Source organism: Heterocephalus glaber, unplaced genomic scaffold, assembly GCF_053883595.1.
Source record: "Heterocephalus glaber isolate CG9 unplaced genomic scaffold, H.glaber_assembly_v1.0 deba00001572, whole genome shotgun sequence".
NCBI lineage: Eukaryota > Metazoa > Chordata > Mammalia > Rodentia > Bathyergidae > Heterocephalus > Heterocephalus glaber.
Window position 1 is genome coordinate 21480180 of NW_028258357.1, and position 13642 is coordinate 21493821.

Consider the following 13642-nt stretch of genomic DNA (forward strand, 5'->3'; position numbering starts at 1 on the left):
CCAACACTCTGCACCCGTTAAACAATAACTTCCTACCTTCTTCCCCACCCCCTATAAATCGGAGGTTTGACCTCGGATGGTGCGATTATACTCGGGTTAAGTCTTTCCGGCGAGAACACATCATGGCTGCTACCTTGCGCTACACACGTGTCCCCCAGGACAAACACGATATCCAGCTGCCTCCTGGACTGGCGCTCAGACTGACCAGTAGCTTCGGGTGAGGACAACCTGACCCTTCCACTGTGGGGCTGTGCTTTCCTCTCAGGACCGGCAAGCAGCCTCGGGGTGGTGCCTTGGTACCTTGTAGATACCAGGTCCCTGTCCACCACTTGCCTAACCACATCAGCCCCCATCGACCGTCATTTCCAGAATCAACTTTTCCATCTGTCACATCAGAGAGACACAAAAATGGTGACTTTCTTCGGTCATTTTTTTCTGCATTAATTTGCAGAGATTCTTCTGTAAAACACAATCTCCTTTATGGGTTACTCAGTGACCCAGAAATTCAGTTCATACAGGAAATACGGGGAATCCCAATTTTTCTTATAATTACAAGTCAGTGTTCAGAACAAGGTGCTGGTGCATGGTCTACGGGAAAACGAGTCTCTGCCTCTCCCTCAAGAGCTGTAACACTGAGCCACCTGCAGACCTCAGTAACAGGGCTGCCCTCAACAGGAAGAAACCCTTCCCAGCCGGGGCTGGCTGAGATTAAATCTCAAAGTACCAGAATGATGATCACCAGGCCCCATGGACAGTGACTCAGTACATGACAGCTGAGGGCCTGCCTTGTCCACTGTGACCTCTGCACAGCCCTGTGAAGTAGGGGATTCACATTTCATCTCACGTGACAGAGGACAGAAAAGCTGTGTTATATAAGGTGCCACAGCTTGTGAGTGTAGACAGGAATGGCAATTCATTCTTCTGACCATATTATAAACGCCACTGTCTACTTTTGCAGTAAGATGAAAACCATGACCACTGATTCCAACTGAAGAGGAGGCACTCGTCACCCTCCGAGGGGTCTTACCTGGCCGTTGGACCTGTCTCCCCCCATACACCAGGGTGGCCCCCTCCTTCACTCCGGCTTCACAGTACTGCAGCAGCTTCTCCAGATGGGCCTTGTGATTCTGGGGCCCATGATCCGTAGATCTGTCAAGTGGATCGCCAATTTTCATCTTTTTAATCTCTTCCACCTGTGGGTCACACAATTCACTGTTAATACTGATAATGGACCCCTGGCTTCACTGTCATCTGGCGTGGTGCTAAGCCGTGTGCAGATGTGTCCCCACTGGGATACACAGCAGCATGGTGGTAGGGATGATTTCCACCTTACAGAGAGGCCCAGTGACTTGCTCAAGTGCACAGAACTAGGCAGACAGCACAGCTGGGGAAGTGGGACCACTGCCCTTCCATTCTCCTGAACTTGGGCAGCCCCAGGGCCACCCATTCCCTCTGATTTCCTCAGAGACCCAGAGAGTTTCTGAGCTCCAGGCCAGAGCATATGCGTGTTAGATACGGTGGCTTGACCTACAATGACCTTTCCCACTGGAAATTCATCAAGTGCTTTATAATGAATTAAGTTCTTCATAATTCAAAATTCACAAATGCGTTCTACATGGGGACTACATGTCACACATGTAATTATGACAGAGTGAATTATGGGAATGGCATGTGCATGAGAAACCCTCTAGGTGACTGAGAACACTGTTGATCATTTTTGTCAATCATATCCAGAGAGATCCAATGAGAGGTGCCCTAGGCAGGGCACACATCTTTTTAAACCCAAAAGCCTGGCTTATATTCCTTCCTAATCTCCCCGGCACCTGGTACCACTCCAATCCCCAGCCATGCTGAGTGCACCTTCCCCATTACCTTCAATAAATGTAGTTGCTTTTTCTTTTACCATCAGGTATGTATTTTAAATCCTTTGCTCATTGTACACAGGAATCTGGACTCTCTCATCACGCACTGTACCAGGACCACTACACAGTGTTTTGGAAGCCCAAGGTTGTTTTGTTGTTTTTCCATTTGTCATATTGGGAATTGAACCTAGGGCCTTCACACTGAGCTACATCCCCAGCCTCTCTCTCTCTTTCATTTTTTAGACAGGTCTTGCTAAGTTGCTCAGGCTGGCTGAAACCTGTGATCCTCCCGACTCAGCTTCCCACAGTGCTGGAATTACAGGTGTGTGCCACCACACCTAGCTGATAGCCCAGGGTCTTGAAAGTAAAAGGTCTTGTCTATTTTGTTCTAACAGAATATAAACTCCATATTAAAGTTATCCTGAACATTAATCCACAAAAGTAGCCAATTGCTATTGCACAATCTTCATTAGTGTGGCAGGCATACATATGCTCTTCACGGCAAAAGCATTTCTAGAATGGCCACTTTATTTTGTTTCCTCCCCCTTCAAGTGTGGTAGACTGTCCTGTTAACGTCTTCTGGCAGACCACACCAAAGCCTTGCTAGAATGCGCTGATGAGCAACAGTCTTTATCCAACAGTGGTCATTGCCTTCTTGTGATTGCTTCCTAGTCCATTTCTTCATTTCCTGATGCTAAGGAGGCAGGAGATTAGGGCAAGGCCAACAGGCTGAGCAAGTGGGTGTGGCCTATCAATCACAGGCATTCAAAACCCAGTTCCCCAGCTCTGCCCTGGGACCAAAGAGAAAGTGCTTTTTTCAATTTTTCTATTTTCAGATCAAGCAAGTTTTGGTAGGACAGCCTGGATCTGATGTTGGTCTGAAGAATGAAGGACACCAAAGATGGTCACCATTAGCCTTGTGGCCACCGTGAGCTCTCCCTGTGGTCTGCTCTTACTCTGCACAGGCTACTTCTTTTGCACCTTTAATAAATGTAAAGCCTAGCTGTCTTTTTCATGTGTCTGGCCCAGCTCTTTGTTCAGGACACCAAGAACCTAGAGAGAGGCTGTGGAATCCCAGAACCCAGTGGCCATAAGTCCACTTCTAAGAAGAAAGATGGGGAGTGGCCATGCCTTGCAAGGCCTGAGCTTGTGCCTGGCCTGGTCTCTCAGTGCCCAGCAGAGCCCTGTGCAGCAAGGACACCACATCTGCTCTGTCCTTTGTGTTCCTGCACCCAGCACAGCACAGTGAGTGGTACTAAGCAAAAGCTCAAGAAATCACTGTTGAGTGAATACCAAAGCATGTGTGCCCGTGTGTTTGCCAATGGACTGATCCACCAATGCCTTGAGGTCTCTGCCTCAGCAGGTGAAACTTCACCACGGTGTCACTGACCGTGAAAGCCCACGGTGTGCTGCTGCCGAGTGGATTTTATGAGACACAAACAAAATGACTCTCAGATGTCATGGAGGTGGCACTGCCCACTGGATCACCCGCCACCTGCCGCTCTGTGACTTCCTTGTTCCCCAACTTCCTCCCCAGGAGGAAGGAAACTCTTGGTTCTTTGGTGGCCCAGGGGTAGGAAAGTGGCTCAGGGAGGGGAAGCCAAGGCTAGTTCTGCTGACAGAAGCAAGCTCATGATTATTACCTTCCTAATGGCACAAGGCAGGGGAACTTGAAGGGTTCCACCAGAGCTCACCTCAATCGTCCTATAGTGACTTCCAGGCCTGCATTTATGGACCTGTGATTCATCTACAGGGGCTATTAATTTGTTACTTTAGTGGAAAAATTATATGCTGTCATGTTAACTGCAAACAGATTGGAAAGGATGTAGCCACGCAGCTCATAATCGATTTAGGGATTTATAATCAGGCAGGAGTCTCTCACAAGAGTCTTAATATGTCACAACTGCAGAGCAAGGTGTCACACTAACAGCTTTAAAGCCTACTTTACAAAGGCTTTTTTATAGAGACCTATATCTGTTACTATGAAAAATCTCAAACACAAATACAGAAGTAGACAAATCATACAGTGAATCCTCCAGTGTCAGCAGCTACCGATGCATGGCCAACTTAGTCCCACCACGTCCTCCCCCACCGGGCTATTGTGAAGCAACTGCAGGCATTAAATACTCTAACCTGGAAACATGGCACGATGCAGGTGTAGAAAACAAGGGCTTCTTTCTTTCTTTCCTGTGATGGAGACTGAACCCAGGTCCCTGTGTGTGCTAAGCCACGTGTTCTACCACTGAGCTACACTCCCTGCCAGCACTGTTTTTTAACCACGCACAACCATAATGTTACCACTCCGAAGAATTCATGAGTAACGCTAGGGGTGCTTTTCATGTGGAAGCGGCTGCTACGCTGGAGCCCTCACCACTCTCATCACGAACTCGTCGTGGATGGACTCCTCCACAAAGAGCCGCCCGGCCGCAATGCAGTTCTCTCCCTTGTTGAAGAAGACAGCGCCCATGCCCTGGCAGCAGGAGAGAAGACAGTGTTACCCCAGCTTGGGGGCCAAGGTCGCTGTGAAATTGTACACACGGAGAACAGGGTGTCACTTGCAGGCCAGCAGACAATGTCAGGGTGTCACAGGGGCCCTTGGTCTGGCAGTGATGAGCACTGTTGGGATACTCGCGGCTCTGACGTGACCTGCTGCGGTCCATGAGCATTAAAAAAGTGTGTGGTAACAAGGATAGGCCACCCAAGATGCTGCGAGAAAACCATGTTAATGCTATAAATTTAAATGTAATGGCCAGGTGTAGGGGCGAACGCCTGTAATCCCAGCACTCAGGAGGCTGAGGCAGGAGCACTGCTATGAGTTCAGGGCCACCCTGGGCCACATAGTGAGTTCAACCCCAGCTTGAACTGCATAGCAAGACCCTGTCTCCAAAAGAATAAAAATAAAAATAAATGTAATATGTGCATGTTATGTTGCTTTAAAAATCCCTGCAACATAGCCAGGTGCGGTGGTGCACACCTGTAATCCCAGCACTCGGGAGGCTGAGGCGGGAGGATTGCCATGAGCTTGAGGCCAGCCTGAAGTACACAGTGAGACCCTGTCTCAAAAAAAAAAATGAATAAAGTTTCTACATTAATTTGCATAAATCACAAATGTTTAGAAAGCTTCCCTTCCCCCTGAAAAGGGAAATTTATCTTTCAGTAAGTTTTCAAAATCTCTGAAATGAAGCCAGTCAAAAAATGACAGACTATGAAGACTTAGAATCTGTGCATCTTTCTTTACTAAATCCAATCACTAACTTACTCCCAGGAAACCTGAAACTGGATAAGAAGTATAAGAGGTGCTTGGAAACAACACGCATCTCCCATGTGCGCCAGGCCTTCCGTGGCAGGGTCCTGTGTGTTCCTCTCCCACAGAGTCCAACTGTGGCCAAAACCAGCCTCCCTGGTTGTGAATTTCAATGCTGGAGAAAGGCAAAGAACGTCCTCTGCAGTCATGGCCCTGTTATTCTCTGCGCACCTACAGTGATGTCACCCTTGGCAGTTTGGGGTCATTCTTTTTATTCATGTTATGCAATCAAGAGTGTAGATTTGGTGCTTTTAAATATGTAACAGAGCACGGTGAAGGAACAAATCTCTCTCCTCTCTTTCTTTTCCCACCCTTTTCTCCAGGAGACCCTGGAAGGGAATCCAGATGTCCAGGGGAGCCCCAACCTGATGTCAGCATGGATGCCCCAGCCCTTGTCTGCCACTGACACCTCCCAACGGGTCACCCGCAGGCCCTGGCCCAGGAGGGTTGGCTCCACATGGCCCTGGGACATTCCGCCCTCCCTGGGCCTTGCACACTGCAGTCTGCATTCAGCCACAGCTGGGGGCAGTGACCGTGTCTCGCTCACTGCACGGAACCAGGGACATCACACCCCCTACCCCCCAGAAGTACCAGGAGCCCAGCACAGCCCAAGCTCTCCAGGGCTCAGTGTGCGCCTGCGTCTCAGAGATGAAGAATGAAGACTGGCCTAAATGTCTTCAAGTTCAGTTCAAAATAAGGTTTTAGCATTTGAGACAAACAGGTATTGCAAAAACATAGATGTTCCAAGCCAGGCATGGTAGCGCGTCCCTATAATCCCAGCACTGAGGAGGCTGAGGCAGGAAGAGCACCAGGAGTTCGAGGCCAGCCTGGGCTTCATAGCGAGACTTTGTCTCAAAATGCCCAAACAAAACAGAACAAAACAAAAATAGGAGTTCCTATCACCCTCCATTCAGCTTCCTCTGTAATATCTTACAGAACGACACTGTTAAAACCAGAAAAGTGATGTTGCCAATCACTTGTTTTTTCAATGAGACGAAATCTCACTCTGCTGCCCAGGCCAGCCAAGTGACCCTCCTGCCTGAGCCTCCAAGGGCTGGGACTACAGGCATGTGCCACTGTGCCTGGCTAGCAATTCCTTTTTCTTTTTTTAAGCAGAGAAGCTTGTGCTGTGTCTAATGCTCTTGCCAGAGCTTGATGTGTAAAACAGACAAAAGCAAGTTGAAGGGTAAGATGTCAGGAGGAAGAAGCCAGAAGCACCACTAGAAGGCCTTCTAGACTTTTTGATATGCTTGCTATGACTTACATCTTATTTTCAAAATTGGAGGGATTATAAAAATATTTTTTAAATTAAGTGCTCTTAGTATGAAAAGGATTTCCAGTTGTGGGATTTCATTTTCAGTCCAGTGGATTCCCGGGCAGTCACTGGTACCGGGTGTGACCTGTACTCACCATTCGCACGGCCTTGTTGAGCTCACAGTCGCTGAATATGATCAGTGGGGACTTCCCGCCCAGCTCCAGGGACACTCTCTTCAGGTTGCTCACAGCACAGCTGCAGGGAAACACACGGAAATGAGCATTTACACCCCAGCACCCCCCCGCCCCCCGCCAGCCATGTCACCACTGGGCAGAGCAAACTGGCCTCAGTAACGTTAAGAAATGTACCGGCCCAAAACCTGCACAGTAGAGCAGTGATTTCTGCTGCAGCTGGGTGTTGAGAGCATGGGATTCACTGTGTGCTTTGTGTACACATTTTCCACAAGACACAGGTGTTTACTAATTCTGGGCTCAAACAATTAGAGGCGCTTCTAGAACTTGGGTTCTTTAGGAATTCGGGTTCTGTATGGCCTGGCAGGGAAATCCAGTCTCTAGCCAGATGCTAGAACACTGGAGGCTGGGATGGCAAGTTTCAGAAGTGTGTTGTCTATGTGCTCAGAAATGTAGACAGAAGAAAAAAATCACAAAATCACAAAACTGCATCACATGGCTCCCTGATCACTGCGTTCACCATTTTGATATACTTACTTCTGGTCTGCATCCTACCAAAGCTTATACCTTGTCTAACACAGTTGGGAATTACCCAACATAGACAATTTTACACCTTATTTTTCTCTCAATTTATCACTTGAACAACAATTTTCAATGTTATTAAACATTTTTGATGAATGTGACTATAGTGTTCTATCATGTTGACATACTTTAATGTCTTATTTTGGAAACTTAAATATTAGCAATTTTTAAAAAACTAGTATTACTGTATTTTGAGGATTGTTTTGTTTTGTTTGTTCGTTTTGGTACCAGGGATCACACTCAGGACCTTGTGCTTGCAAGGCAGGCAAGGCATCACTGAACTAAATCCCTAGCCCTGTTTTTGTTTTTTGAGACAAGGTCTTTCTGTGTAGCCCAGGCTAACCTGGAACTTGTGGCAGTGCTCCTGCCTCAGCCTTCCATGTGCTGAGATTACAGGTGTGTCCCACTGTCCCCAGCTTCAGAATTCACTTTATAAGTAATCCAGACTTGTCATATATAGATAGAAATCATTTCAGTTTCTTAACTTATGCTCCAAAAACAATCAGGGCTGCATCTTCAGCACAGAACAATTTTTTCGTTGGATTGCAAAAGCTACCAGTAGGGGGTAGGATTTCAATAGAGCTCTGGTTTTACTAACAGTGTTCTTTAAAGCTTTGGAAAGTCTTTTATTACATTCAAGTACTTTAATATCCAGCAGCAAGAAGTAGATTTCTCTTCTACAAATGATAAGGTTTTTCTGACCCCAAAAGTGCTCTGTTTAAACAAAAGCAGAAATGTGAGAGGGGTCTGCAGCAAACTGACCCAGTGAAACCAGTACCTCTTCATGATCTGTTTGCCAATGGAAGTGGAACCGGTGAACCCGAGTTTGCCGACATCAGGATGCTCAGAAAGGCGCTGTCCTGCCACGCCCCCTGCAGGACGGAGGTCAAACAGGAAGGAAGCTACAGCTCAGGTCCAATGGTGAGGATGGCTTGAATCCAGATGTCTAAGCTTTCATTTCAATCTCAGTTTTGCATTTTATATATTAATCACAGACTGCTGAAAATCTAAAATAACATCCTGCATGCAGCTGCCAGCTGCACCCCAACACTGATGGGTGAGCCAGGGTGTGGCCCACAGCAGTCACTGAAAGTCCAGATGGACCCAGGGGAGCCACAGGGTCCTATAGCCTCCACCCACCTACCCCCATGCTCTGAGTTCTGCACCCACGGCTGGCACAGTGCCTCTTGCTAAGCAGTGTTCAATTTTATGATAGCTATAATTTAGGCTAAGGCTCTAGCAGGAAAACAGCCGCTCACATCCCCGCACCATCCCTGGGTGCAGCCCAGAGGCTGCTTTGCGGGCTCACCTGAGCCGGGGAGGATGTTAATCACTCCCTTCGGGAAGCCAGCCCGTGCAGACAGCTCTGCAAACTTCAAAGCTGTCAGGGGAGTGACCTGGAGAGCAGACAAGGTTACCTTCCTCACACTCGGCCCCTTTACACCAGAACCCAGCATGCCTGTGTGAGAGCTCATTTGTTGTTTTACATTATTTCTTTTTTATTGTTACATAATTTCAGACTTGTAGCAAGGTTACCAAAATACAAGTACAAAGAATTTTTTGTATCCTTCACCTTGATCCTTCAGATATTAACTTTGTACATTTTCTTCCCCATCTCTGTGTCTATCTCTGTGTATATCTATCATCTACCACCTATCTATCATCTATCAGCTATTATTTATCATCTATTATCTATCATCTATCTATACCTATATTTACATCTATCACCTAGCATCTATTATCTATCATCTATCTTTATCACCTATTTTTGTTATTTATCACCTACCTATCATCTATCCCTTTGCACTGTTTAAGAGTAATACATGTAATATGCATTGTTTGCCTCTAAATATTTCTGTATGACATTATTTTACATAACCACAGTACAATTTTCAAAAACAGGAAAGTAACAACCGATAGAATCCCTAATTTCAAACTTTAGTTCAAGTTCACCACTTGTTCTGATAACGTGTTTTATTGCGAAAGCAAGGCACCCTCATGCATTACGTGGTTATTCCCGTGGTCCCGGCCCACCTGGGAGAGTTTCTGAGTTTTCTTCTAGAGTCCACTGCGCTGACCCTTTGAGAGAGCACAGGCCACTTAGCTCCTGCAGCATCCCCGGCCCGAATTCGTCTGGCATTTCCTCATGATTAGACTCAGAGTATGCACTTTTGGTAACAATTACTGCCGAAGCCATGCTGTCACCTCTGATCATTTGGTAAAGATAATCTGCCTGTCTCACTGCGTGTCAGTTTTATCCTTCATAATTAATAATATTTTGTGGGGAGACACTCCTCAAACTGGACCCACTTATTTTAGTGTCCATTGGTGGCTTCTGTCTGACTCATATGATGGTGACAGGTGCCAAATGGTGATTTCTAATCCCATCGTTCCTTCTGCTTAGGCTACGCTTAGACTATTTGCCATGCTACAGTAAGAGCTCTTGCCTCTTTCTCTCTCCACTGACCTCATGCTGATCCTCCTGCCTCAGCCTCTGAGCTCTGGGATTACAGACGTGCACCACCACACCCAGCGCATGAGCTGGTTTTTGTTTCACACAGCACTGTTCACAAATGTGCCTCTCTGCTCCTGGGTGTGTGCAAGGGGCGCATGGGCTCCCACCCCGCCCCAGGCTTACCTGTGCCGGCTTGAGCACCAAGGTATTGCCCGCAGCCAGGCACGCGGCACTCTTCCAGGCCAACATCATAAGTGGGTAGTTCCAGGGGATGATGATGGCGCAGACACTGTGGGGAGATGTGACACCCTCAGCTCAAAGCAGCATAGCCCACAGGTTCCCACATGGGCTCTGCCCGCCTTACCCGATGGGCTCCTTCTTGGTGAAGGTGAGGTTGCGATTTGGACGAGCCTGGTTGATGGGAATCGTAGACCCCTAAAGAATAAAAAGGGTCGAGTATACTGGCTGATAAAACATGCTTAAGTAAATGCCAAAAAAATCAGAATTTTACCATGCATATCATGAGATCAAAGTGCAATGGAAGTAGAAATCAATGGCAAAGGAAACCACAGAAATTATGCAAACACATGGAAATTAAACAACACACTCTTGAATAATCAATGGGTCACAGAAGAAACTAAGGAAGAGATGAGACAGTTCCTAGAATTAAATGATAATGTCAGTACAACATAGCAGATCTTATGGGACACAATGAATGCATTCCTACAAGGGAAGTTTATAGCTGTGAATGCCCACATGAGAAAAACAAAGTTAGCCCCAAATAAATAACGTAACAATGCACATCAAGGTCCTAGGAAAACACGAACAATCCAAATCCAGTTCTTGTACAGAAGGAATCAATGAAATGTTTTTTAAGAACATAAAGAATTGATGAATTGAAGAGCTGGTTCTTTGAAAGAACAAACAAAAGAGACAAACCCCTAGCCAATCTTACCAATAAAAGGAAAGAAAAGACATAAATCAATGCAATTAGAAATGAAAAAGGTGAAATTACAACAGAAGCCACTGAAATCCAGAAGATTATTAGTAACTACTTCCCAAACCTGTAGGTCAAAATATTGGAGAACTCAGAAGAAATTAAGAGATTCCAAGGTACATATTAATTACTAAAATTGAACCAAGAAGACTTAAAAACCCTGAAAAATCTAATAACAGGTAATGAAATTGAAGCAGTAATTTAAAAAAAACCTACTAACTATGAAAAAGCCCAGGACCTGATGATTTCACAGCAAATTCTGCAAGAATTTCAGGGAAGATCTAACACCAATACTCCTCAAACTCATTAATGAAATCAAGAGGAAGAAGTAATCCCAAAGTCATTCTTGGAAGCTAACAATACCATAAGCCTCAAACCAGACAAAGATCCAACCAAAAAAGAGAACATAGATGAACACAGATGCAAAAATACTCAATAAGATACTGGCAAACAGAATGGAGCAAATCACCAAAAAGATTATGCACCATGACTAAGTAGGCTTCATCACAAAAATGCAAGGACGGTTCAACATATGCACATTAATAAATGTAACACATCAAATAAACAGAAGCAAAGACAAAAATCATGTGACCATCTCAATAGCTGCAGGAAAAAAATCCTTGACCAAACCCAACATCTTTTCATGATAAAAATCCCGAAGAAAATAGGTACAGAAGGACCTTACCTCAATCTGATAAAAACCATTTATGACCAACCTACTGTCAACATCATATTAAACTAAAAAGACAAAGCTTTCCCTCTAAAATCAGGAACAAGACAAGGTTGTCCACTATCATCTCTCCTGTTCAACACAGTCCTCAAAACATTAGCCAGAGAAATCAGGCAAAAGAAATAAATAAAAGGGATACACATAGGAAAGGAAGAAATAAAAATATCATTATTTGGAGATGACAAGATTCTTTACTTACAAGACTCAAAAATGCTCCACCAAGACTTCTAGAATTAATAACCATATTCAGCAATGTAGGATACAAAATAAACACATGAAAATCTGTAGCATTCCTTTACACTAATAATGAACTCACTGAGAAAGAAATTAGGAAAACAGTACCATTCTCAATAGCATCAACAAAAATGAAATACTTAACAATTAACCTAACCAAGGAAGTAAAAGACCTCTACAATGAAAATACATCACACTGAAAAAGGAAATTGAAGAGGACATCAGAAAATGGAAAGATATCCCCTGCTCCTGGATAGGCAAAATCAATATAATCAAAATGGGCATACTTCCAAAACTGGTACACAGATTTAATGCAATTCCAATCAAAATACCAACAGCATTTCTCGGATCTAGAGAAAACAACTGTAAAATTCATACGGACTCAGACGAGACCCAAAATAGCAAAAGCAATCTTGGGCAACAAGAGTAAAGCAGGAGGCATCACAATCCCAGACTTGAAGTTACACTACAAAGCTACTATGATTAGAACAGCATGGTACTGGCACAAAAACAGGCATGTGGATCAAGGGAACAGAATAGAAGAAGTAAAAAACAACCACAGGCACATACAGCTCTTTAATCTTTGACAAAGGGGCCAAAAACACACACTGGAGGAAAGCCAGACTCTTTAAGAAATGGTGCCGGGAGAACTGGCTTTCCACATGCAGAAGATTGAGTCTAGAGCCATGTGTCTCACCATGTACTAAACTAAAATCAAAATGGATCAAAGATCTCACAGTTAAAATAGAAACACTTAATCTGCTGGAAAGTACAATAAGTAAAATTCTTGAAGACGTAAGTGTAGGCAAGGCTTTTCTGAGCAGAACCCCAAATGGTACAAGAAATAATACCAAGAATCATCAAAGTAAAAAGCTTCTGCACAGGGCCAGGGATTTAGCTCAGAGGTTCTGCCGCCTGCCTCGCAAGCACAAGGTGCTGAGTTCAATCTCCAGTACCAGAAAAAAAAAAAGCTTCTGACAGCAAAAGAAACATCCAACAGAATGATGAGACAGCCTACAGAATGGGAAAAAATGTTTGCCAGATATTCTTCGGACGGAAGATTAACATCTAGAATATATAAAGAACACAAAAATATTAGATTCCGCAAAATAAAAGGCCCAATTTTAAAAAATGGGCAAGTGAAATGAATAGACATTCTCAGAAGAAGTACCAATGGCCAATAACTAACTACAAGAAGAAATGTTCAACATCGATGGCCACCAGGGAAACACAAATTAAAACAAAACTGAAATTCCATCTTACCCCAGAAGGAGTGGCCTTCATCAGGAAATCAAACAGTAACAAGTGTTGGTGAGGCCTTGGGGGAGAAAGGAAGCCTTCTACATTGCTGATGGGAATGCATACCAGTGCAACCACTATGGAAATCAGTGTGGGGATTCCTCAAAAAACTAAATTCCATTCAACCCAGGTACTCCCCTTCCAGGTACCTTCCCAAAAGAGTTAAAGACATCAGATTACAGTGATCGACGCACACCCATGTTTCTAGCAGCACAACTCATAACACCTAAATGTTGGAGATGGCCTGGCTCAGCCTACAGAACTGTGAGAGAATAAATTTTGTTCTTCATAAATGACCCAGTCTCGGGGACTCTGGTTTTCAGTAGGAGACAGACCAAGACCACCATGCCATGTAGGTGAGGGACCTACACAGACTGGGTCCGGGTGGCCCCTGGTCCACGCTGCCCTCAGCCCCTCTCCCGGGTGAAGAAGACCGGCTTTGCTCACCTGGATTTTGTCACACCAGCCGGCAAAGTATCTGAAAGTCTGCACAGACATCCCAACGTGAGTCTTCAGCGCCAGGGTGTAGACGGCCCCTGAGTCCAGGGCTTCAATGATGGCCAGCTCCTCTTGGTTCTCTTCCAGGAGGTCTGCCAGTCTGCATGTCCCAGAAAGAAATTCGTTCAACAAACACTGACGGGGCCCTGCTATGTGCATAACCCAGAACTCAGAGCAGAACCCAACTGGGCCAGGTCTCTGCCCGGTGGAGAAGGCAGCAATTCAGCAAGAGATT

The 13642-nt window shown here is 45.2% G+C and overlaps 1 protein-coding gene across 3 annotated transcripts in view; it reads right to left on the minus strand.

Moving 5' to 3' along the window:
- Aldh1l2 (aldehyde dehydrogenase 1 family member L2) overlaps nucleotides 1-13642 on the minus strand; it is a 50035-nt gene that overhangs the window by 6810 nt on the left and 29583 nt on the right. For all 3 annotated transcript variants that reach the window (XM_021258385.2, XM_004844816.4, XM_004844817.3), the window contains exons 13-20: nucleotides 13357-13507; nucleotides 10014-10084; nucleotides 9833-9938; nucleotides 8504-8591; nucleotides 7973-8066; nucleotides 6577-6676; nucleotides 4234-4332; nucleotides 1028-1193 (exon numbers count right to left, since the gene is read on the minus strand). In XM_021258385.2, coding sequence (XP_021114044.2) covers nucleotides 1028-1193; nucleotides 4234-4332; nucleotides 6577-6676; nucleotides 7973-8066; nucleotides 8504-8591; nucleotides 9833-9938; nucleotides 10014-10084; nucleotides 13357-13507 — 875 coding nt within the window. The remainder of the gene's footprint in view (nucleotides 1-1027; nucleotides 1194-4233; nucleotides 4333-6576; nucleotides 6677-7972; nucleotides 8067-8503; nucleotides 8592-9832; nucleotides 9939-10013; nucleotides 10085-13356; nucleotides 13508-13642) is intronic.